The sequence below is a fragment of the Pristiophorus japonicus genome, chromosome 8 (assembly GCF_044704955.1).
Source record: "Pristiophorus japonicus isolate sPriJap1 chromosome 8, sPriJap1.hap1, whole genome shotgun sequence".
NCBI lineage: Eukaryota > Metazoa > Chordata > Chondrichthyes > Pristiophoridae > Pristiophorus > Pristiophorus japonicus.
The window spans coordinates 188759669-188784198 of NC_091984.1; the positions used below are offsets into that span (position 1 = coordinate 188759669).

At 48.0% G+C, this 24530-nt stretch overlaps 1 protein-coding gene across 1 annotated transcript in view; it reads right to left on the minus strand.

The window, feature by feature from the left end:
* Positions 1-2196: 2196 nt before the first annotated feature.
* LOC139268885 (coiled-coil domain-containing protein 60-like) overlaps positions 2197-24530 on the minus strand; it is a 210121-nt gene continuing 187787 nt past the window's right edge. Inside the window, exons 12-15 of the mRNA XM_070887687.1 lie at positions 17983-18123; positions 16866-17000; positions 7657-7846; positions 2197-5070 (exon numbers count right to left, since the gene is read on the minus strand). Coding sequence (XP_070743788.1) covers positions 4963-5070; positions 7657-7846; positions 16866-17000; positions 17983-18123 — 574 coding nt within the window. The 3' untranslated portion in view covers positions 2197-4962. The remainder of the gene's footprint in view (positions 5071-7656; positions 7847-16865; positions 17001-17982; positions 18124-24530) is intronic.

Below are 24530 nucleotides of genomic sequence, written 5' to 3' on the forward strand. Positions count from 1 at the left end.
AGAGGAAGAACACGATGTAGAGTTCACTCCTCCACAGGTGACCGAACACCAGAACCAAGTGGAGGAGAGCCCAGTCACTGTGGGCAGTCCGGACAGGCCTGAGGCACCGCAAACAGCAGACACTCAGACCAGCGCCCAACAACCGGAGCCCCAACTCAGGCACTCTACAAGAGAGTGTAAACCACCAGAGAGACTTAACCTGTGATCCCAATAAGACTTTGGGGGGGAGGTGATGTCATGTATTCTACTGTCATTGTAACCCATGTATAAGTTGTACACCGTGAGAACATTGACCACTTGGTGGTGAACTTGTGGGAGACACTCCTAACTTGGACTTTTCAAGGTATAAAAGGGGAAGCTCCACCCACCTTCATCACTTCAGTGCTGGCTAATAAAGGTTACTGGTCACAGAGTGGCCTTCTCTCAAGTATGGACCTCGTGTGCATTTATACTGTATACTAAGGATATATTACAGAGAATGAGGCCTACAGGCCTCCACTAATCACTGAAAGTCTTCAAAACTCTCCAAAATTTATGAACAGTACTCTGCAGATTTACCAAATGCACAGAAAGCAACAGAAAAAGTTATGGCCAAAAATACCCGATCTTGGTAATCCTCCGTCCTCCTCCTCCAGCGGTGTTGAGTAGCACGACAAAGTGTTCCCACCTAAAAAGCTGGTGGGGACATTGTGGAAAAAAAAGCTGCATTTTTTATGGTGAATTAGGGTGGCGTGGCCGTGTAGCAGCGGTGCGCACCCTGATGATGTCAGTATGGCCGCAAGTCCCATACCGCGGCGGATGTCAGTGGCTTGTGGCGGAAGTGCACACTGCCCAAAAAACTCCTGTGCTGACTATGCGTTGCGGGAGCCAATTGACTGGAATGAGGCGGCCACCGGATTTTGCTAAATGGCTGCCGGAAACTCGCTGTCACGGTCCTTCCGGGACCGTAAATTTCGGCCCCGCAGACTCCTCGAATCTGACATTGGAATTCGGGCCTGTATCGTGAGCTGGAGTTGCGCCGTGTGGAGCTGATTATCTTCAGGACTTTTGCCTAGAATATCGCTGTGATGACCTACACAAACATTTTCACTACCTTCTGTGAGAGAGAAAACATCGGAGGTGGGACAGAGAGAGACTGGGGGAGAAGGGGGGGGAGAGAGCGGGAATAGGAAGAGGGGGCGAGAGCGAGAATGGGGAGGGGGGCGAGAGAGCGAGATTGGGGAGGGGAAGAGAGACTGGGGAGAGGGAGAGAGACTGGGGGGGGAGGGGCCAGAGAAAGCCTAAGGGGAGAGAGAGAGTGGGGAGGGGGGAGAGAGAGACAGTGAGAGAGAAATACTGGGGGAGAGAAGATTGGGGAGGGGGAGAGAGAGAGACTGGGGAGGAGGGGGAGGAGAGAGAGCGTCTGGGGGAAGAGACTGGGGGGGAGGGGAGAGACTCGGGAGGGAGAAACTGGGGAGGGGAGAGCGAGACTGGGGGGAGAGAGAGGCTGGGGAGGGGGGAGACAGAGACTGGGGAGGCGCGGAGAGAGAGAGGGACTGGGAGGAGAAATAGGCTGTGGAGGGGGGAGACAGAGACTGGAGAGTGGGGAGAGAGAGTGACTGGGGAGAGAGAGAGACTGGGGGGAGAGTGAGAGAGACTGGGGGGGAGAGAGAGTGGGGCAGAGAGAGTGACTGGGGAGAGTGAGAGAAACTGGGGCGGGGGGGGGGGGGAGAGAGAGAGTGGAGCAGAGAGAGAGAAAGAGAGAGAGAAACTGGGAGGACAGTGAGATACTGGGTGGGGGGAGAGAGAGAGAGACTGTGGAGAGAGAGAGAGTGTTGCGAGAGAGAGCGAGAGAGAGACTGGGGGGAGAGTGAGAGATACTGGGGGAGAGAGAGAGGACACACAACATTACTGAAAGGTCGCAACAGGGACTGTAATGTGAGAAGCGGTGGCAGATGGTGTAACATGTTTTTTTAAATTAAGAAACTCAGGTGAAAGTCTGATAACCATCCAGGTTGAAAAGACGTGACACAAGGCGAATCAGAAATGAGCGAGCAGATGACACCAAACTTGCAATTTAAAAGTAATAGAGTATTTAATTTAAATGATCTATGAATTCATTTTTTGATCACAAAGCCTCCTGCACTATTTTATTTAAATTACTAAATTCAGATGTCTGAATAATTTCAAATCTCTTTTGAGTAAAAATGGCCTCAAACTAACAGTAGACTGCACTACGTTCAATACCCTTTATTCTTAATAAAATGCAGAGAAAATGCTATGAACTGTGCATTATTTCTTTGGTAGCGACTGCGCTGGTATGAATACAATGTGAAGCAGGTATCTGAGGAACTGATGGAGAAGCAATCAGCGCAGTGCATCAGTTAATTATGTGTTCACACATTGCAATCGTTGCAATAAGCTGCAGTCAGCAGAAGCATGTTTCAATAAACTGTTAGGATACGAAAAGAACTCCCCACGGGACCTGCTCAAGTGCATCAGCTGAAAGATTCACATCAACCACAATGGAACTCAGTCGTTATTACTGTTTGCTTTTCACAATCACTGATCTCTGGTGCGGTGTAATAGTGACGGACTTTTTAATCCCAGGAAGGCCCACTGTATTAAGCAACATGCTTTATTTCTTTTACCACTTAACTTGCGACACCCATTAACCTCAGCATTTCATAGACCTACAGATTTCAACAGAGGCACCAATTGCCAGACAATTAGAGGATGAAATTTCCATTTTAAATGCCTGGCTTTTCCATAATTAACAACCTGATAACAAAATGAGATTCACAAATATTTCATGTTTCACAATAGCTTGTTCCTATGATTTGATTAATAGAAACACAAGACCACTGCAGTACATTTGAGTTTGTAAAGTGCCACACACTACCTTTAAACTGCACCTTAATTAGTAAGGCAAAACAGTCTCCGGTTTCTTACTAAAATGAATTTCATTCTTAGCTATCAAAGGTTGAAGCTGCTCAGTATGTGCCAGGTTTGAGACCAGTTGGGCTGAATGGCCTGTTTCTGTGCCACAGACTTGCTGTGATCGACGATGTAAGAAGAGAGCAGGTGACGGCCACTTCAAGTTGGGTCAATGATATTTCTGTCGCAGACAACCAAAGTTAAAATTATTAGCAGAATTGAAAAGGATCATCAGCAGATGCCAGCAGGAAAACACAGCAGGTATTATGAATATAATGTGCAATGCCATACACAGGAAGTGTGAGAATTGACATGTGGCACATTATTGGTTGCATGAGAAAAAACAGCTTTAAGAGCTAAACCGTAAGTGCTGAAAAACATTTTTTCCCTTCACGCCAATTTTCCCCCATCCCCTTCCCTACCGAAGGTGTTGATTGGTGTCCAGTTCCACAGGTGAGGCTGTGAGACTCTGCCACCCTCACCCAGTGGGAGTGTTCTGGTGTGATCCTCGACAGCAAGTATCAGCAGGTTAATTATACACGGCGGGCAAGGGGGCACTGTCTACTACATACCTTCATCGATAAATTGGGCTTGCAATGTCTCTCAATTTCTCCCAGAAATTTCATGGTGTTCTGATGATACAAGGGCTGTCAAAGCTTTGTGGTTTCATGGGCCACATAGGTGTCTAGCATGGAGGCTGGGAATTTTCAAGAAAGTTTAAATCCATGTTCCTGTTCATTTGCACGTCTCGAGTTGCTGAAACTAGCAGACTACAGGCAATTTTAGATTTATTGCTCAAACCTCCAGGACCACAAGATTCAAACAGGCTAAATCGGAAAGACAAGCACCTGTGGGAATGAGTTGCCTGATTGTGAGGCATTGAGGCCGGGTGCAATGGCGTGCGCCTGTGATCCCGCTGCTCGGAGGATGCAGGATTGCTTGAGGTCAGGCGTTCTGGGCTGCTGTTTTCTGTGTCGATCGGGTGTCCACACTAAGACCAGTATCCAGGTGTCCACCGGTACGCTCACGGCCTTCCGCGAGAGGTGGGCACTCCGCGGAGGGACTGGAGCGCATCATCACCCCCGGCAAACAAATTCTGATTTGATTAAGGGTTTTTTGTTACAGTTTTAAATTGTTCATTTGTGGGTTCTAGTGCCAAAAGGGGACACTTGATTTAAGGTTTCTACCAAAATAGTTGTGAGGCATTGGGAATTCATATGCAGCCCACAGGGTAATTTATACCGGTTAAGTGACAGTTTAACTGGCTGAGCAGAAACTTTGAAGGTGCTTTTAATTTGACTGCTCAGTTGTGCATTGGCTTTAACACAGTGGAATTTCACCCTTTTCCTGTAGAATGGGGAATAACGCCCACAGCCCTCAACGTGCTCCCTTAGTTCCAACACATTAAGGATGGAGGGAGCAGGAAAGGTATGTGGGATTGTACACAGAGCTCAGAATGAACGGGAGGGGCAAGTTAAGGGAATCAATGACCATAATAGTATCCATAAAACAGAGAAACAAAGTTACGATGGAGAGAGATAGAGAGGGACACAAACTGTGCAATGCAAAGTCTTTGTAACAGTTTAAGTTGATGTCCTGACTCTTAAATGAGATGCATTTAGAGCTGATTGCTATAACACAGTTTCACAATATCATCTCTATTAGTTTACCATCTCTCCTGGATGGAGTCTCCTGTCGAATTGATGGAAGAGTCTATTACCATCTCTACTACTTGTGGTTTGATCCGTGATCAGGTCACAATTACAAAACTATCACAATAACATTCTTTGTCGGTGAAATCACCTTGTACAAAATGAATAATAACGCTTGTGAAGAGCTCCTTTGCCTGGTATTTTTGTGCAGGTGGGTCAGTTTAATGCATTCTTTAAAACAAAAGATAGTGCTATGTCATTTGTGTTCATTATTTATATTGCATACAGCAATTTAAATCCATTTACATTTGACAAAAATGGCATAAAAATCTCCTGAAAGGTTCCTTGACATCACTGCAGCAACAACTCTTTACATCCTCCTTCCATGTGATGGTCACCTGATAGGCGGCGCACTCTGTATCCTCTTTGGTAAATCCAATTTCAGCTGTAACCAGCTGTCGTAGTCCTCTGCAGGCATCTGAACCACCTCGCCCCGCATAAACTGTGAATTAAATGGTACAGAGATGATAGATGGATTTCAGCACTAATCCAACAATACTGACATTTATCCTTTTGTATTCTACAGTTACACAAGAGGGTATAATTTCCACTGATGGCTGGTCTGTTTGTACACAATTGCTCTCCATGCTAGTTTAATTTAAATATAGCCGGTTAATTGTATTAAAGTAACGCACAAAGGAATTTTATGTGAACGCCTAAGTATTGCACGCAGAGCAATTAACCCCTGTGTATTTAACCAGCACCATTGTACTTTAGTGTAATACAGGAATTCTATAAAACTCTTTCCATCTCCCTGTACTTTATTTATACTTGTATCTTACTGTATTAAATAATGTGAGAATAAAGGATGCTGCCCATGGCTTTGTGGGTGAATGCTCTATTGGGTGTCGTACTGAACCATACACATTGCTTGGTCTGTGCTGTTGGCTGATATCAGTCGGGATCACAACAGGGATACTTCAATTAGCCTCAATATTCCAGTGGCTGATGAGAAGGGGGAAAAAAACAAATGTAATGATTCGGTTTGCAATCCAGTGAGTCCGACTGGGAAATGTGCATGTCAGGTGAGAATAGGATTAGACTTGGCTGTGATGCTACCCGGATTGAATACTTCATCAAACTCTCACTGCCTGAGTTTAGCCAGGAAGTATCGCCCAGATGGGCGAATCAGTGCCTTCAGGGGAGGGGGGGAAATAGAAAAAAAAAACAATTTTATAATTAAGAAAAACATAAATTAAATATTACTAGATAAGAGTTGAATTCCAGGTGAGGTGAGATTGCCCTTGACATCAGGGCAGCATTTGACTAAGTGTGGCATCAAGGAGGCCCAGAAAAACTGAATTCCATGGAGATCAGGAGGAATACTCTCCAGTGGCTAGAGTCACACCTGGTATATAGGAAGATTGTTGTGGTTGTTGGGCGTAAATCATCCCAGCCCCAAGACATCACTGCATGAGTTTCTATGGTTAGCATCCTCGGCCCAGCCATCTTCAGCTCCTTCATTAATGACTTTTTCACCATCATAAGGCACATGCTCAGTGTTAAACTCCATTTACAATTCCTCAGATAATGAAGTGGGCCATGACTGCATTCTGCAAGACCTGGGCTTGGGCTGATAACTGACATGTAACATTTGCACCACATGTGGCAGGCAATGACCGTCTCCAACAAGAGAAAGCCTAACCGTCTTCCCTTGACATTCAATGGCATTACCATTGCCAAGTCTCCCACTGTTAACATCAAGCAGGTCAGTACTGACCAGAAGCTTAACTGGACCAGCTATATAAATGCTGTGGCTACTAGAGCAGGTCAGTAGCTGGGTACTCGAATGAGTGGCTCAACTCTCAACCCCTCAAAGCCTCTCCACCATTGATAAGGCTCAGGATAGAAGTGCAATAGAATTCTCGCCACTCACTTGGATGGATGCAGCTCCAACAACATTTAAGGAGCTTGACAAAATCCAGGACAAATCTGTTTCTATAATTGACACCCTTGCCATTATATCCCATACAACACTGGTTCAGCCTCAACTGGAGTATTGTATTCAATACTGGGCACCGCACTTAGGAAGGATTTCAAGGTCTTAGAGAGGGTGCAGAAAAGATTAAGGAGAATGATTCCAGGGATGAGGGGCTTCAGTTACATGGATAGACTGGAGAAGCTGGGGTTGTTCTCCTTAGAGCAGAGAAGATTGAGAGGAGATTTGATCGAGGTGTTCAAAATCATGAGGGGTCTGGACAGAGTAGAGAGAGAAACTGTTCCCATTGGCAGAAGGGTTGAGAATGAGAGGACACAGATTTAAGGTGATTGGCAAAAGAACCAAAGGCGACATAAGAAAAAACAGTTTTTACACAGCGAGTGGTTAGGATCTGGAATGCAGTGCATGGTGGAGGCAGACTCAATCACTGCTTTCAAAAGGGAGTTGGATAAGTACATAAAAGAAAAAAAAATTGCAGGGCTACAGGGAAAAGACGGGGGAGTGGGACTACCCGAGGTGCTCTTGCAGGGAGCTGGCATGGGCTCGACGGGCCGAATGGCCTTCTTCCGTGCTGTAACCACTCTATGATTCACCACGAGCGCACTGTGACTGTAGTATATACAATCTTCAGGATGCACTGTAACAACTCAACAAGCTTGCTTCAAAAATATCTCTTAGTCTGTGACCTCTATCACAAAAGACAAAAGCAGCAGGAACACCATAACCTCCAAGTCGCACAATAATCTGACCTGGAGATATATCATTGCCCCTTCACCATCACTGGGTCAAAATCCTGAAATTCTCCACCGAGCACCATCACCACAATGACAGCAGCAGGCCAAGAAAGGGACTCCCCACCACCTTCTCCGGGCACAAGGGATCGCCAATAAATGCAGCCTTGCCAGTGTTACCTCCAGCACAAGAGCAAATATAAAGGTGTATTTCCGAAGAGATCCTCTCAGGAAAAACTCCCTCAAGAGTCAGATATTCCCCATGACATATGGCTCACTGCCATTTTCACTGAATATTTTTCCTTCAGACATTATATTTGTCTTATTCTTTCCACCAATCACATAGGTGTGTCCTCACCTCAATAGCCGCACTAACATCTGGAGAGCAGAGCTCCCAATTTCGCAGAGCACTAAGCACCTTGAGGAATTGATGTGGCCGAACTCTGAAGCTCTGCCGTTCTCCAAACTTTGCCAGTCTTTTCAGTGCTCGGTTGATCTTCTGATATTCTTTTACTGCCTCAGGAATTCTAGACAACAGGCTGGAAAACCTAAAAAATAATAAAAGACACCAGTTTTCTGTGACCCATCAGAAACAACACGGAGTACTCCTGCTCAGGAGAGCTGTTAACTCTAATTGTTCTCTCCAATTTTCTCTCCTCCACTGATGGTGCTAACTCTTACTAGGTTATGTTTCCACAAGTGTCATCTGCATTATTTAATAGTCATTCTTCTGGACGGCAAGTAGCAGCAGAATGTTCAAGCATGAGAAGCCATCATAGCGGTGCTTCATACCATAATCAGCGCACATTCACAATGACAGAGCACTGCCTGTAGTGTAGGACCACGGGACCGAAATTCAGAGTCTCGGTCAGACCCGTTACCCCCCGTTTGCAGCGGCCATGCGGCGGAATCCCGTGGCCACCCTGACACGAATTAGGCCCGGGAGGTTTTGCGGCAGTGTGGGCTACCACCGCGATCGGCAGACTTTCATGGTGCTATGGGGCTTGCGGCAGTAATGACGCGATCAAAGTGCGCACCGCTGCCGCTCTGCCCCCGAACTCATTTTTTATCTTTAAAAAGCCGGCCCTATGCTGCCGGTGCCCCCGTCAGCTTTTAGTGTCGGTGCACAGTGGGAGAGTGCCCGCTGGTGCCGTTGGTGTCTTGAGAGGTTTTTTGCTGAGGAAAATTTCTTGGAGCTTTTTGGCTCTTGAAAAAATTCTTGGGAGCTTTTTCTTCCACATCTGAAAAAGCGCATCAGGATTCAGAAAAGTCTTGTTGAGTGCAAATTTTCTCTCCCTCTATCTACTTAGTCGTGGCCGGTGAGAGTAAATCTCTGCTGCATAGAGGGGCGTGCATCCACCCATAATGGGCTCAGTGTTGGCAGGGGAACGCCTGCTCCAGATTGTCAGAGGCAGGGAGACATGCAGGGGGAGGCATTGCCATCAACAAGTCCTCAGGCAGCGGGCAAGGGAGCAGCAGCCATGGCTGCCCACCATGCAGAAGGGCCTGCAGATGTCCGCAGACATCAAGATGCAGAGGCTGGACAGCAGGGAGAGGGCGTGAGGAGGAGGGTGAGGTACGCTGAGCCCCCTCACCAGATACTGGGCGAGGAGCCTCGCCAACAGCAACCTGCAGAGGCTGCGCAACATGAGGAGGAAGAGGGAGAAGGTGCTCCTCCAGCTGGCATGGGAGGGGCCCAGCACATACCTCTGCCAAGGAGGCCCTACCGTGCTAGGGTCGACCGGCGTCAGTTCTCGTTCCTTCAGCTCAGCAACAAGCTATGTGTCGCGGAGGCTGCGATTCACGAAGGACGTCTTGACTGAGCTCTTCAATGTCCTGCGGCCAGATTTGGAGCCCCACACAAGGCTGAGAACAGCATTCAGCATGGAGACCAAAGTAACCACAGCATTGAACTTTTACACAACAGGCTCGTTCCAGTCTGCAAGTGCAGACATCTTGAAAATCTCACAATTCTCCGCCCATCGCTCCATCCAGCAGGTCACCAATGCGCTGTACAAGTGAAGAGTGCACTATATCTCCTTCCCCATGACCAGGGAGAAACAGGTGGAGCGGCTGGCCTGATTTCTGCGGATTGCAGGGTTCCCAGGGTTCAGGGGGTGACCGACTGCACACACGTCGGACTGAAGATGCCACAACACAACAGAAATAGTACCACTCCCTGAATGTTCAGTTGGTGTGTGTTGGGATAAAAGGAAGACTTCTCTTCCTCGGGGCAGACTACCTGATATAGGTAATCGACACCTCACCCTCCGTATAACGACTACGGAATTAAACAAATGAAACCTTAGGTTCAACCAGCTTTATTTCTAGCAAAAGCAAGGGAGGGTTCAATCGTGGAACCTTCAAAATACAAGAGACTTCAAGTATAATTTATACAGGTTTTGGAGAGGAGCTACCCTCCTACAAAATCATCGATAGGTTTATTTCTATCAGCAGAGTTACATTGATTTGTCAACTCTTATCAGACTGGCTCTGAGTGGTACATGCAATTGTCCATCTCCCATCATATGTTAATTGTGTTTGTTCCGCGATTTGCACTTTGCCATAGTCTATATGACGCCTGAAGTAACTGTTCCAAAATACTGGCTTTCTTATCTCTTCCTCAGAGACTTCTAATCAAAATTGTAACTGCTGACTTCTGTTGTTTTGTTACGTGTTACTAGTATTAAGGATGAATTAACCACACAGCTTTAATTCGTTTTACGTGTGCTATACCTACATAAGCAAGTGTTGCATACAATAGTCAATTATAATCTATACCATCACCGATTCCTCAGACCCTCCTAATATTGATTAGTTCACTATCTTCAGCATTGTGTTGTGACCATCTATCTGTCTGCTCTTGCCTGCTACAACTCTATATCCGTTACAGTGTGCGGCCAGCAGCAAAGGATCCTGGCAGTTGATGCCAGCTTTCCAGGCAGCTCCCATGGTGCTTTCATCCTGCGCCAGAACAGTGTGCCCGCCATCTTCACTGGCCCAAACCAGGACTGTGGGTGGCTGCTTGGGGATAAGGGATATCCCCTGTCCACTTGGCTGCTCACTCCACTTCGCAACCCCAGGATTGCGGGCGAGCATTCCTAAAATGACGCTCATTCTGGGACCAGGTGCATCATTGAGCACTGCATTGGGATGTTTCAACAAAGGTTCCGTAGCTTTGACCGCTCTGGTGGCGCATTACAGTATTCACCTGAATAGGTCTCCATCTTTGTGGTCATCTGCTGCATGCTGCATAACCTGGCTGTCAATAGTGGACAGCATCTGGAGACCGAACCTGCAGTCCCACCGCAGGAGGAGGTGCAGCAGCAGGAGGAGGTGGAGGAGGAGGAGCAGCAGGAGGAGGTGGAGGAGGAGGAGAGTCCTGAGCCACCCAGGAGGCGTCGTCACCATCCCAATCCTGCAAAGGAAGTCCAGACTCGTCTGATTGCTGCTCGATTTCGATAATTTCATCCCCACATGACCCTTCAAATTCTACTTTCCATGGTCATCCCAATGAGTGCCTGATACATCATTTCCCACCATCACATTATACAGCAGTCCAGATATAGGTGCAAAAAATAAAGATTTAATACATACTCAGTATAACTCCAAACAACTAACAGAACAATAATAATCATTTGCCTCCCTTGTGCAATTCCAAATAACCTCTCTTGTGCGTGCCTAACCTGCCACTTCGCCTCAGTGTCTCCCCTGCGGCTGCCTCATGGGTCTTGGAAGGCTGCTGTGTTCCCTGTGTGGAAGCTGCAGATGTCCTACAAGTCACCCTCAACCAGGTTAGAAGGCCCGGCTAGAGACTGGTCATCACCCTCCTGGGAGTGTTTAGTTTGGCTTGGGCGAGGCTATGCGTGGGGGCATTGACGGTCTGGGGCCAGGAATGCTGCGAGCCGGAGGGAGCGCATCATCCGTATCCTGGTCCGAGGAGCTTGAGTCATTTACCGGGGTCGGCACAATACCACCACCACCAATCTGGGGGAGTTCAGGTCGGTGCTGTGGCACCACACCGGAAGGTCCCCCGTGGCCCGTGGTGGACTCAGCCGCGAAGGCAACAGTGAGATCTCGGCTGGCATTGACCTGAGACTGCATGAGAGCAGCCAGAGTGTCAAAGCCACCAGATATGACAGCAGTTAGACGCCCCATCGACTCTTGCAGAGCCATGGCCATCCTCTCCAAAGCAGCACCGATACGCTCGTTCCCTCGCGCCTGTGCTGCAATAGCAGCTGCCACATCACCTATGGGTTGCGGCATCACAGCTGGATCCGTACGGACATTCTGGGAGTGCACCATCACCTGCACACTGGCAATGATGGGCTCCATGGTGTGAGCAGACCTGTCGACAATGTGAGAGGCGGACTCCTCCATGTTCCTCACCACTTCCGACAGGCTCTCCAGCACCCTCGCCAGTGCCCCCAACATCTGGGAACGCATGGCCTCCGGCCTTGTCTTGTAAGCCGCAACATCAATGGGCTTGTCTGAGTCCTCCTCGGCAGAACTCCGGTGCGGACTCGCCACCTCTCCCACACCCCCCCCCCCCACCCCTCCGGAGAGGTGGCACCTAAGGTTGTCTAGCCCCATCACCATGCTGCAGCCTGATATTCCCCGGTGCAACACCCAGTGCAGACCTCTCTACTATACTAGATACATCGGACCACGCACTCCCAGTATCTGAGCTGGTGCGTGTGGGTGGAAGCTGTGACACAGTGCTCTCAGCACTGTCCTCTTCCTCATCGCCGAGGTCGCCAAAAGACATATCTATGGTCTTAGCAATACTTGACACCTCAGTCTCCTCAATGCTGTCATTAGGCTCATTTGGCTGGGTCTCAGCAAGGGCATGCTACAGGCCTGGCGACAGTGTCTCATCAGGTGATTCAGAAGGAGCAGCTCCCTCGCCTCAGCTGCCACTCGGCCTCTCATCTGCAAGCATCAATGGGAGAAGGGCTGCCGTGAGGGGGAGGTGGGGAATTTACGCATGGAACCTACAAGTAGCAAACTTTCAGAGGCAAAGGCACAGTAAGTGCTGCAGCATTCAGGGAGAGATAGCATTAAAGAAGGGCCTTCACTTACCCTCATCTGCACTGCCAGTGCCCTGGGCCACAGGGAAGGCACCATGTCCGCCCACGATGGCCTCGACCCTCACCTCCAAGGGTGTGAGGGCTTGTAGCTTGGCCGCGCCACCACCAGTCCTCCTTTACTCAAACCGATTATGAACAAGTTGGGCCTGCAACACAAAGGCCAAAATTTTCCCCAAAGGAAAAAAAAAGGCCTTAACTTACCTGGACGGCCTTTTTGTTTCGGCCCCTCACCGCTGAAAATAAAACAATCATATTTTCTCCACCATATGCGCACCCTCTGGCACCAGCGTGACCCGATTCAACTCTCCTGGGCAGAGCCTCCAATGTGCGCTGAAACGGCACAGCGCATGCGAGGAAAATAATAAAATTTGAAGTCACTGCGCATGCGCACAAAAAAAAGACCCATCTGCACATGCGCAGTACATAATATAAAAAAACAGCACGTGTGGGAACTGTGCGGATCACCATTGAGAATCCATTGGTGGCAGAGGTATTTTCGCAGGTAGGAAATACAGATTCGTTCACGAGATGGCTGCAATGAAAGGGCACAGAGAAGGAGAAGGGGAAACCGTAAGGGTGAACAGATTTCGTGCGGACGAAATTGAGCAGCTGGTAGACTTATTCGAGAGTGGATGGGGAGTTCTTGAGACCTAGGGGAGCTTCGGAAAAAATAAGCTTAAACTGTCTGTACTCACAAAAGTTTGGGACCAGGTCGCAGTCGAGTTTAATGGAATGTCCATGACCCCGAGAACCGGTGCGCAGCTGAAAAAGAATTGGCAGGACCTCGGACAAGCAGTGGCTGTAAGTAATACGTTAAACTTACATTTATTTGGGCTTTAAAATATATGCATATTTATGCACTGCAATAACATCTGTAAATGTGATCTGTGTGTGTGCGTGCATGTATGTTCAGAAGAACCCTCTCTTTAAAAATTTGCATTTGCATCTTTGCAGAAGATAGTGTCACAGATCAACCAAGAATGGTCACAAACTGGAGGAGGTCCGCCAAGTAGGCTCCAACTAACAGCCGTGGAGCAGAGGATAGCGTTAATGATTAAATGCCACAGGAGAAGACCAACAATCAATGCGAAAGCTGGCCCAGTTTTCCATTAGAGGGTAAGCCCTGCAAATTGCACAGTCTGGGTTGGCTGAATGTTACGTACTGCGTGTGCTGCCTGCTTCTCCTTCCTCAATGCTGCTAACCAAGCATCCATCTTTTGTTTCGCAGAGGTTGAGCATCAGGAGGAGACCGAAGGTACACCTGAAGTTGAAGGAGAGAATGTTCAAGAAACTGCGTCAGATATTCCAACTCAGGACAAAGATGGGCAGCAAGAAGTCATAGACGACGAGATGGTTACCCTGGATTTGGAGGTACTGAACCCCTCGAGGATTCCAAGCCCTTTCATGAGCGAATCAAGCGAGAGGACTTTTCTAGGTGTGACGTCCGAGGCTGCGGGTACAAGTGTGTCGCAGCAAGTCACACCTGATAGACATCATAGGAGAGCGAACTCTTGACCTGATCCAGAAACACTGGACTCTGAGAACTTAGTACATCTTGCGGGGATGAGCGGGGAGAACATCCAACAATCTCGATTGCTCCTGGAAGCCTTTGGTGGGGTGAGGGCAGAGTTGGGGGGACTGTCATTACAGGTGGAAAGACTTTCGGGACGGTTGAATGAGGTAGTATCGGCAAAAGGGGGGCTCACCCAGGCTGTCCTTAATGCGAGGAGCGCTTTCTACTCTGTATCAAAATCAAGGGTTGATCCTGAGGCTGAGGTTGACGATGAAGAGGAACCCAGACATTCCACAATGACACATTTTGGCTCTGTCCCTGTTATAGCCCAGCATCAAGAAACGCCACGCCGGAAAAGAAACAGATTACACCTGGGGGTAAGGGGGAGCAAGGAAGCAGGTCTGCAACTATGGGCACGTGCAGCATCTACTGGGGCAGGATTGGTGCACAGCGCTCAGGAGGAGGATAGAATAATTGTTTGTTTTTTGGTTGATTTCATTGATTTTTGTTTGTAAGGTTTGTCATGGCTCTGAATAACGTTTTTAAAGTTTTGAAGATTTAAACATGTAAAGTCACGCTAATCACAACTGTTTAATAAACATTTTAATTTTGGACTTTTAACCTGACTCCTGCACTTCATTTTTTAATGCTGCACTAATAAATATTGCAGGACTCAACATGTAAAATGGCCTCACCCCTTGCAACCTATTAGTTTAAATGATACAGGAGCAGGTTCCAGTACTAAGATGTTCATGGATCCTGCCTTGTTCTGGGTCACTGATACGTGCAACGAAGCACCATGGTGCATGTATCAGTGACCCTCACCCAGTCTGGATCCATGAACAACTTAGTATTATTGTCCACCTAAGCACTCCAACACACCCAAACTCCAGTTAAACATTCAAGATTTGTGGTGGAATATTTAATAAACATAGTGTAATGTCCATCTAAACACTCCAACACTCATTTAAAACTTAAAAGATTGGTGGAGGGAATATTTAATTGCCATTATGTGATGTCCACCTAAGCACTCCAATGCTCCCTTGAAATATAAATTAATTCTGGTGGTAACATTTAACATAAATTATATATTTTTCACTTAAGCACTCCAACGTTCGATAAAAACCTAAAAGATTTGTGGTGGGATTATGGTTATTTTTCAATTTAAAGTTCCATCTTTAACAGAGATCACTGCTGCTTGACTTTGAGCCTGGAGTGTCTTGCACTGTCCTTTGTGTGCAGACCTTCGGCCTGGACTAGCAGCGGTTCCAGTCGACGTCCTGGAGAGTGGTGGGAAAACTGCTCTGTATTTCAGAAGACGAAGATGTTTAAAATGCTGATTATACATTTTTGCAACTTTTTAATGTTTTCCTTGAACTATTTGGATTATTTTGGGCCGTGAGGACATTGATGGAAAAAGGTAAGGATTTTTTTTTTTGCCATTATTCTTTTTTCATCGCAGGATCATCAGTATGGGTAAGTTTTTATTTATTTTATATTTATATCTGCTTATAGTTTATATTTGATCTTTAACTTACCTTAGAGTTTAATTGTAAACTAAATGGAAGCCCCTTCGGCCAGGGACAGCAGCGGGCCAGCACGGATTCTCTAACTGCGGGTCGGAGATTTTCTTACGGTGTTTCTAGGGTCTGTGCAGCGGTTAAAAACATTTTGTAAGTGGGGAAAGTTTGCCTTATGTGGAAAAGTGGCGTGGAACCTTCTTTTACAGGTACTCCAGTGCCAGAATATATGGCGCCAAACATTCTGGCGCCGGTAGTAAATGCTGGCGTCCCAACACTGGGGAAGGTTTGGAGTAAGCTTTGGCGCCAAAAAATTCACTGGGTGCCGAAAAAACGGAGCCCAGTGATGGGCAAAATTTGGCCCATAGAATGGTTGGTTTGTAGCACCGTGATTATCCATCAGAAATGAGAGCACACGTGTGCGTCTGTGACATGCAGCTCTCAATATGACTTGAGAGGGCCTCTAGTGCAAACACAGACCTCATATATATATATATATATATATATAGAGGCCTCACCAATGAAATGCTGCATCATTGACTAAAGAGTGAAGGTGGGAAATAAGACAAGGCTGAACGAGAGACTCACAGATGTAAGGTGAGCATTTGGTGGAACAGCTACTCACTTTCATCAAACGAATGATGTCGTTCATCCTTTTCCGACATTGGGTCGCCGCCCTATTATGGATAGAGGTCCCCGACACCTATCTCCCTCCAGGCATTGAACTGCTGGCGAGTCGGTCTCCCTACGTCTGGGTACAGGACTCGCCTCCTTCCCTCCAAACCCTGCATCAGGGTCTCCAGCTCGGCGTCCGAAAATCTCATAGCCCTCTTAACACAGCAGTGCCAGCCATCATTTCTTCCCTCCTCAGGGCCTGGCTGCAAACTCAGGCCTTTAAGAAGGCCAGGAAGCAGCTGGCTCGTTGGCTACCCATCACTCTAAGGGTGAATTTCCCCGTGGGAATACCGCCCCAATCAGCCCACCCACATCGCTGCAAGCTATCAGTTTTGAGGCGCTATTAGTGCTGGAGGATTTTTGGGGGTCAAAAGCCTGAATTTGGATCCAATGGCCGCCACAAACATTGTGGCGCTAATCGGGGAAAAAGGCCTTAACATCTCTTAAATAGAGATTTTCCCCTCTCCTTTTGCCAGGAGATCCCGAGGTCAATTGTATCACTCCAGCTGCCCCCAGCTGAGAGCAGCTGCCTCAGCACAGACCAGGGATCAAAGCTGGGATCTTCCTGGTCTGTACAGTTCACTTCCTCTTTGGACAGCACACTTATCAACTAAGCCACTGGGGGAGCTAGGAAACAATACACTCTTCAATAAAATCTGGTTTACCTCATCTATTTCTTTCTTACTCCCATTTTTAACTTATTTTTCTTCCCCACAGTATTACTGCATTAGAAGGAAAGGCGATAATATAGATGATATCTGGCACTCACCAGGTCTCTGCACTCCTTTGGACTTTATTTTCTTTGGAGTCCTGAAGCAATCTCTGCATATCCTCACTGTACGTATAAAAGCTGGTGATATTGTCCAGGGCACGGAATTTGCACTTGCTAATCTCCCAGCGTCTCCTAAAATTCCCAATAGGACATTTAGTCAGGAATGAGCTAAACATCTTCACCCTTCACCCTAACCCACTAAAGCACCTACTACTTCCCGGCTAGAAGTAAGGGTAGGCAAACTCTTCCCATGCTTGTACCAGCGGTACTTTTCAAATGCCCAATAGGAGGTGCAGGGGAGCAGGCAATAGTTTTTGGGCTTTGCATCTCTGCACTTTGGGGGATGTCTGGGTTCCACATAGCATCTTTCCATTGCCATGATTTGGAACTGAGTGCAGAATTATGGGTGCAGACCCAGATTATGCCCTGCAAGGACTATGGAACATATACAGTAGCCACCTTTTGCCAGTCCAAAACCAGACGGGGTGGAATTGGAGTGGGGCAAGGGATCATAGCTGGTTCACTGAAAACCTTCATATATGTCAACATCATAAAAAAAACTAGTAGGTGGGAAAAAAATATGCTTTCATTGGGGGAAAATTCCACAGAATGTTGGATGCAAGTTTATATTTTAGAAATTTTCAAGCAGCCCATTTAAAACCCAAACCATCGTTCCAAAACTGATGGAGGCAGCCCAAAGAGTTGGTGGGGGTCTGGAGCTCATTGCCTGAAAAGGTGGTAGAGGCAGAAGCCCTCATCTGATTTAAAAAGTACTTGGATGTGTACTTGAAGTGCCGTAACTTACAAGTCTCGTAATTTACAAGTCTACAGACCGAGAGCTGGAAAGTGGGATAAGTGGGGGTAGCTCTTTTTTGGCCGGCACAGATATGATGGGACAAATGGGCTCCTTCTGTGTCGTAAATGTCTATGATTCTATAAAGCACAGGCGCATCCCGTAGCACCACTTCATCTGCTCCTTTTACTTTTATTGTTAATCAATTTTTTTTAAAGGCTAAATAATTAAAATGTGTCTTTTTATTAAATACAAAACTATGTTACAAAAATAATCTCGTTCAACAGAGTATTAAATATGGATAAGAAAGTATACACGCACTTTTCCATGGCTTCCAGGTTGTCATGGAGACACAAAGCTGCTTCCTCATTTATCTCCATGAACTTAGACAGCATCTCCAGAGAGAGAGAAGATTTGCTGGCAACAAACAGGCTGGTTTCTGAAACAAGGCCTAAAGGGGAGCTGATAAAGAGAAATGAGAGAGTGTAAATATAGTTAAATTCAGTCTGAGTGCACAGCACTTAATCACAAGTGCACTCTCAATCAGCCACACCTGGCAATATTACCCATTCATACATTCTAAATTCAATGCTAAAATATGACAAAGGGCTGCAGAAGGCGAACTCAAAAACTGTTCACAATATTACTCCCACCTTCTGACTACAGTAGCCAACGAGAGATTTACTTTTCTCAGTTAGGCCACTGGGTAATGTGTTCACATAAACTTTCTTTGCGTGCTATTTTAACTCTGTCATTGATCCATTTATTTGACTGTGTTAAAATAGCACAGAAAGGAATTTTACGTAGACACGTTATTCAACGAGAAGAAATTAAACCTGCCCTGCCACTGATCTTTCAGCACTCAACTTTGCTTACATCACAGCTGAATTTATTCACTGAGCAATATTTATGGCATTTGATGTGCCTATTAGGATAATTCAATAGCATTACTACAGGCGCATTCTGATTGGCTGCTATTGTGATACACCCAACCTCGAAGAAAGTGCTGTGAGTAAACTAGTGCATACCTGTAAAAGTGTCATTATTAGTGCGGCGAGAGCTAATGAAATGATGATGAATGGTGCTATGATGAAGTTGCATACGATTATTTAATAGTGCTGCATAAAATTTCACTTTTAAACAAATGAAGTTGGTGACCACTTTAGTCATGTGGCATTCCCAGAGTATAAAAGGCACGGAGCAGGAGTGGAAGTGTTCGTCCAGTCCTACTAATGCAATGACATGAGCACAGACAGTAGTGTTTCAAAATACAACTTACACATGGAACTCAGTTAATTAGGCTTCGGGAAATTGTTCACGTTTAGCTCATTCAATAGAGAGCAAAGAAAGTTATTTTTAAAATTCATTCCTGGGATGTGGGTGTCACTGGCAAGGCCAGCATTTATTGTCCATCCCTAATTGCCCTTGAGATGGTGGTGGTGAGCCACCTTCTTGAACAGTTGCAGTCCGTGTGGTGAAGGTGCTCTCACAGTGCTGTTAGGGAGGGAGTTCCAGGATTCTGACCCAGCAATGATGAATAAATGGTGATATATTTCCAAGTCGGGATGGTGTGTAATTTGGAGGGGAACTTGCAGGTGATGGTGTTCCAAGGCACCTGCTGCCCTTGTCCTTCTAGGTGGTAGAGGTTGCGGGTTTGGGAGGTGCTGTGAAAGAAGCCTTGGCGAGTTGCCGAAGTGCATCTTGTAGATGGGTATATACTGCAGCCATGGTGCGCCGGTGGTGGAGGGAGTGAATATTTAAGGTTGTAGATGGGTTGCTGATCAAGCGGGCTGTTTTGCCTGGATGGTGTCGAGCTTCTTGAGTGTTGTTGGAGCTGCACACACCCAGGCAAGTGGAGAGTATTCCATCACACTCCTGACTTGTGCCTCGTGGAAAGGCTTTGGGGAGTCAGGAGGTGAGACACGCACCACAGAATACCCAGCCTTTGACCTGCTCTTGTAGCCACAGTATTTATGTGGCTCATCCAGTTAAGCTTCTGGTCAATGATGATTCCCAGGATGTTGATGGTGGAGGATTCGGCGATGGTAATGCCATTGAATGTCAAGGGGCGGTGGTTAGGCTCTCTCTTTTGGAGATAGTCATTGCTTGGCACTTGGCATGAATGTTACTTGCCACTTATCAGCCCAAGCTATTGTCCAGGGCTTGCTGCATGCGGGCATGGAGGACTTCATTATCTTGGGAGCTGTGAATGGAACTGAACACTGTGCAATCATCAGCAAACATGCCCACTTCTGACCTGACAATGGAGGGAAGAGAGAAAGAGAGAGTGTGAGAGAGAGAGAGAGAGAGAGAGGGATTTCACTTAGCAACAGTCAGTTTGTCAGGGGCGCAGACTTGAAGGGATGTGGCGGACAACTGGTTTAACCATTCACTGCCAGATCTGGCTAGACCACATAAAGCATTACTGGGTCCTATTCTTGTCTGCCAAAACTGCTCACTATTCCCGGATCATTCTGGAATGCAAAGATAACCTCTGACTACTATTCTCTACTGCTAACTGCCCCCTGTCTCCACCATGCTCACCTCCAACAACAACTGTGAGGAGCTCATGGACTTCTTTATCTAAAGATTGAGACTGTCATGTATTTCACCATCTTGCAATGACTATAAGTATGTAACTGTAACTCATGCATACTGTACCTGTACCCTTGTAATGCACACCCTGACCACAGGGAGTGAGCTCCTCACCTGGGCTTCCAGGTATAAAAGGGGAGGTCCCACCCAGGATCAAGACTCTTCAGTCCTGGAAATAAAGTGAAGGTCACAGAGTGACCGTGTCTGATATATCCATGCCTCGTGTGAGTTTGTAACAAGGTGCAGAGACACTGGCGACGAGAATCGGGAATCACCAAACCACGAGGATGGCCACCGGTGGCACAGAGGAACGCTACTGTGTGGGTGAGGACTGGGATGATTTTGTGGAAAGACTCCAGCAGAGCTTTGTCACAAAGGACTGGCTGGAAGAGACAGTGGCTGACAAGCGGAGGGCGCATCTACTGACCAGCTGTGGTCCACAGATGTATGCGCTGATGAAAGACTTGCTCGCACCCCAAAAGCCAGCGGACAAGTCCTTCGAAGAGCTCAGCCAGCTGATCAGTGAGCATCTCAAGCCGGCAAGTAGTGTACACATGGCCTGTAGCAGGGGAAGAGGAGACCAAACTAATTTACGCACACAGCCCTGGTTTCAATGTTGCGATGAACCAGGGAGTTAATGTTGTAAAAAGGACACAGAACCCCACAGGCAGGCAAGGGTAATTCGACACCGTCCAGGCAGGCAGGCAAGGGCAATTCGACACCGTCCAGGCAGCAACTAGCTCCAGGGTGGGCCTGCAACAGGGACAATGGAAAGGGGATCGGCAATTCACGCCATCACGAGGTACAATGCATCCTGTGATGGGACAATTAACACCCTCCATCAGAGTGCTTAGAAACAGCCAAACGAGCCATCAGAGAGGAATGCCTGGGAATAGCCCTTTTGTTAACAGCAATCTCAGCTCATGTTGGAGATGTGGGGACAGACACACTGCAAAAATCTGCAGGTTCCAACTTTACACCTGTAGAATTTGTAATGTCAAGGGACACCTGGCCAGGATGTGCAAAAAGGCAGTAGCGAGGCTAGTCTGCGAGACAGATGAACCAGACGAGGGGTCTGAAATGCAGGATGAGGCCTGGGGAACAACCATGGATGCTGAAGCTCAGAGAGTTCATGTGGCCGACATCCACAGCTCATACACCAAAACGCCACCCATGATGATGAAAGTCTTACTGAATTGCATTCCAGTGCACATGGAGCTGGATACCAGAGCTAGCCTGTCCCTCATGAGCGCCCAACAATTTGAGAGACTATGGCCACACAGAGCTAGCAGGCCCAAATTGGAACGCATTGAGTTGTAACTACGTACGTACACCAAAGAGATCATACCAGTGCTGGGCAGTGCAAACTTGGTGGTAACGCATAATGGATCACAGAACTGGCTGCTACTCTGGATCGTTCCGGGCTCTTGGGGAGAAGTTGGCTAGCTGAGACGAATTGGAAATGGGGGAATGTGCACGCCATTTCATCCGTGGAGCGAAGTTCATGCTCGCAGGTATTGCAAAAATTCGAGTCACTCTTTCAACCCGGTGTCGGAACATTCAACGGCACCAAGGTAGTGATACACATCACTCCGGACGCCAGACCAGAGCGGTGCAGTACGTGATGCGTGAAAAAGTTGAAAGTGAACTGGACAGGCTGCTCAGAGAGGGCATAATTTCGCCCGTTGAATTCAGCAACTGGGCAAGTCCTATTGTTCCCGTCCTCAAAGCAGATGGCTCGGTTAGGATTTGTGACTACTACAAAGCCACCATCAACCGAGTGTCGCTGCAAGACCAACACCCGCTCCCGAGAGTGGAGGACCTTTTTGCCACGATGGCAGGTGGTCACAAAGCTGGACCTCACTTCGGCCTACATGACTCAGGAACTGGCTGAAGAATCCAAGTTTCTGACCACCATCACGACACACAGAGGATTATTTGTTTACAATAGGTGCCCATTTGGCATTCGTTCGGCAGCGGTTATCTTTCAGCGAAACATGGAAAGCTTGCTCAAGTCCATCCCTGGAACGATCGTGTTCCAAGACGACATCCTTATAATGGGTCGAGACACTGAGGAACACCTCCGCAACCTGGAGAAGGTACTACGCCGATTGGAACGGGTAGGCCTGCGGCTGAAAAAGGCCAAGCGTGTGCCAAGAGGTCGAGTTCCTGGGCAGGAGAGTTGCCGCAGACGGGATCCGGCCCACTGATTCAAAAACTGAGGCGATTCGCCAGGCGCCCAGACCCGGCAACACGTCGGAGTTGCGATCATTCCTGGGACTCTTGAACTATTTTGGGAACTTCCTGCTGAACTTAAGCACATTGTTGGAGCCGTTACACATGCTCCTCCGTAAAGGTTGTGAATGGTCTTGGGGATTTTGTCAAGAACGGGCTTTCAATAAGGCGAGGAACCTGCTGTGTTCCAACAAACTGTTGACATTGTATGACCCCTGTAAAAACCTGGTTTTAACACCCGATGCGTCATCCTACGGGGTTGGGTGTGTTTTGCAGCAGGATAACGATGACGACCGATTCCAACCAGTGGCTTACACCCCCAGGTCGCTCTCCCAGCGTGGATACGGCATGGTCAAGAAGGAGGCACTCGCATGTGTGTGCAGTGTGAAAAAGATGCACCAGTACCTTTTCGGTTGACGGTTCAAGCTCGAGACGGACCACAAGCCGTTAACATCTCTGTTGTCCGACAGCAAGGCTGTCAATGCTAATGCGTCAGCTCACATACAACAATGGGCCCTCATGCTAGCTGCGTATGACTACACCATACAGCACCGGCCAGGTACCGAAAATTGCGCTGATGCGCTCAGCAGGCTCCCACTGGCTACCACCGTGGGGACGTCGGAGCAGAGCGCCGAGATGGTCATGGCCATTGAGGCTTTTGACACTGCGGGCTCCCCCATCACAGCTCGCCAGATCAAAAACTGGACCAACAGGGACCCCCTCCTATCCATGATAAAGAAACGTGTCCTGACTGGGGACTGAGCACCCGCACACAGGGCGTGCCCTGAGGAAGTCAGGCAGTTTCAGAGATGGATGGATGAACTCTCCGTCCAAGCTGACTGCCTGTTATGGGGCAGTCGGGTAGTCAAGCCCCAGAAAGGAAGGGAAGCGTTCATCAGGGATCTCCACAGCGAGCACCCTGACATTGTGTTAATGAAGGCCATTGCCCGGTCACACGTGTGGTGGCCGGGGATTGACTCAGACCTGGAACACTGGGTTCGCAGGTGCACGACATGTGCCCAGCTGGCAATGCCCCCAGGGAGGCCCCTCTGAGCCCGTGGCCCTGGCCCACCAGGCCATGGTCACGTATTCACGCGGGCTATGCGGGCCCGTTCATGGGAAAAATGTTCCTGATCGTTGTCGATACATACTCGAAGTGGATCGAGTGCATCATATTGAACTCATGCACGACATCCATCACTGTGGAGAGTCTGCGTACGGTTTTCGCGACCCACAGCTTGCCGGACATCCTGGTCAGCGATAATGGCCCGTGTTTTACCAGCCATGAATTCCAGGAGTTTATGTCGGGCAATGGGATCAAGCATGTCCGGATAGCGCCGTTCAAGCCGGCCTCCAATGGCCAGGCGGAACGGGTGATCCAAGTCATAAAGCAGGGCATGCTACACATCCAAGGACCCTCCCTTCAGTACCGCCTATCGCGCCTCCTGCTGGCCTACAGGTCCCGGCCGCACTCGCTCACGGGAGTCCCGTCTGCGGAACTCCTCATGAAACGCACGCTCAAGACGCGGCTGTCCCTCATTCACCCAGCCCTGGCAGACATTGTTGACGGCAAGCGCCAGTCCCAAACTGAGTTCCATGATTGAGGCTCAAGGGGGAGGTGTATAGAAATAGATGACCCGGTATTTGTTTTTAACCATGTTTTGGGACCCAAATGGCTTGAAGGCACCGTAATTGGCAAAGAAGGAAACAGCATCATGGTGGTCAGACTAAACGATGGGCAGATATGCCGCAAACACTTGGACCAAGTAAAGACAAGGTTCAGTGCAGTCACGGAGGAACCGGAAGAAGAGCATGATGAGATAGCACCCACACCACTGCCAGCGCATGAGCAACAAAGACAGCCCTCAGCATACACAGTCCCTGCGGCCAGTCCAGACAGGCCGGAATCACCTCAAGTGACAGAGACACGTACTGAGACTCAGCCACCAGAGCCAAAACTGCGGCGCTCCACGAGAGAGCGCCGACCACCCGATAGACTTAACCTCTGAAACTAAAAGATCTAAGGGGGGAGGTGATGT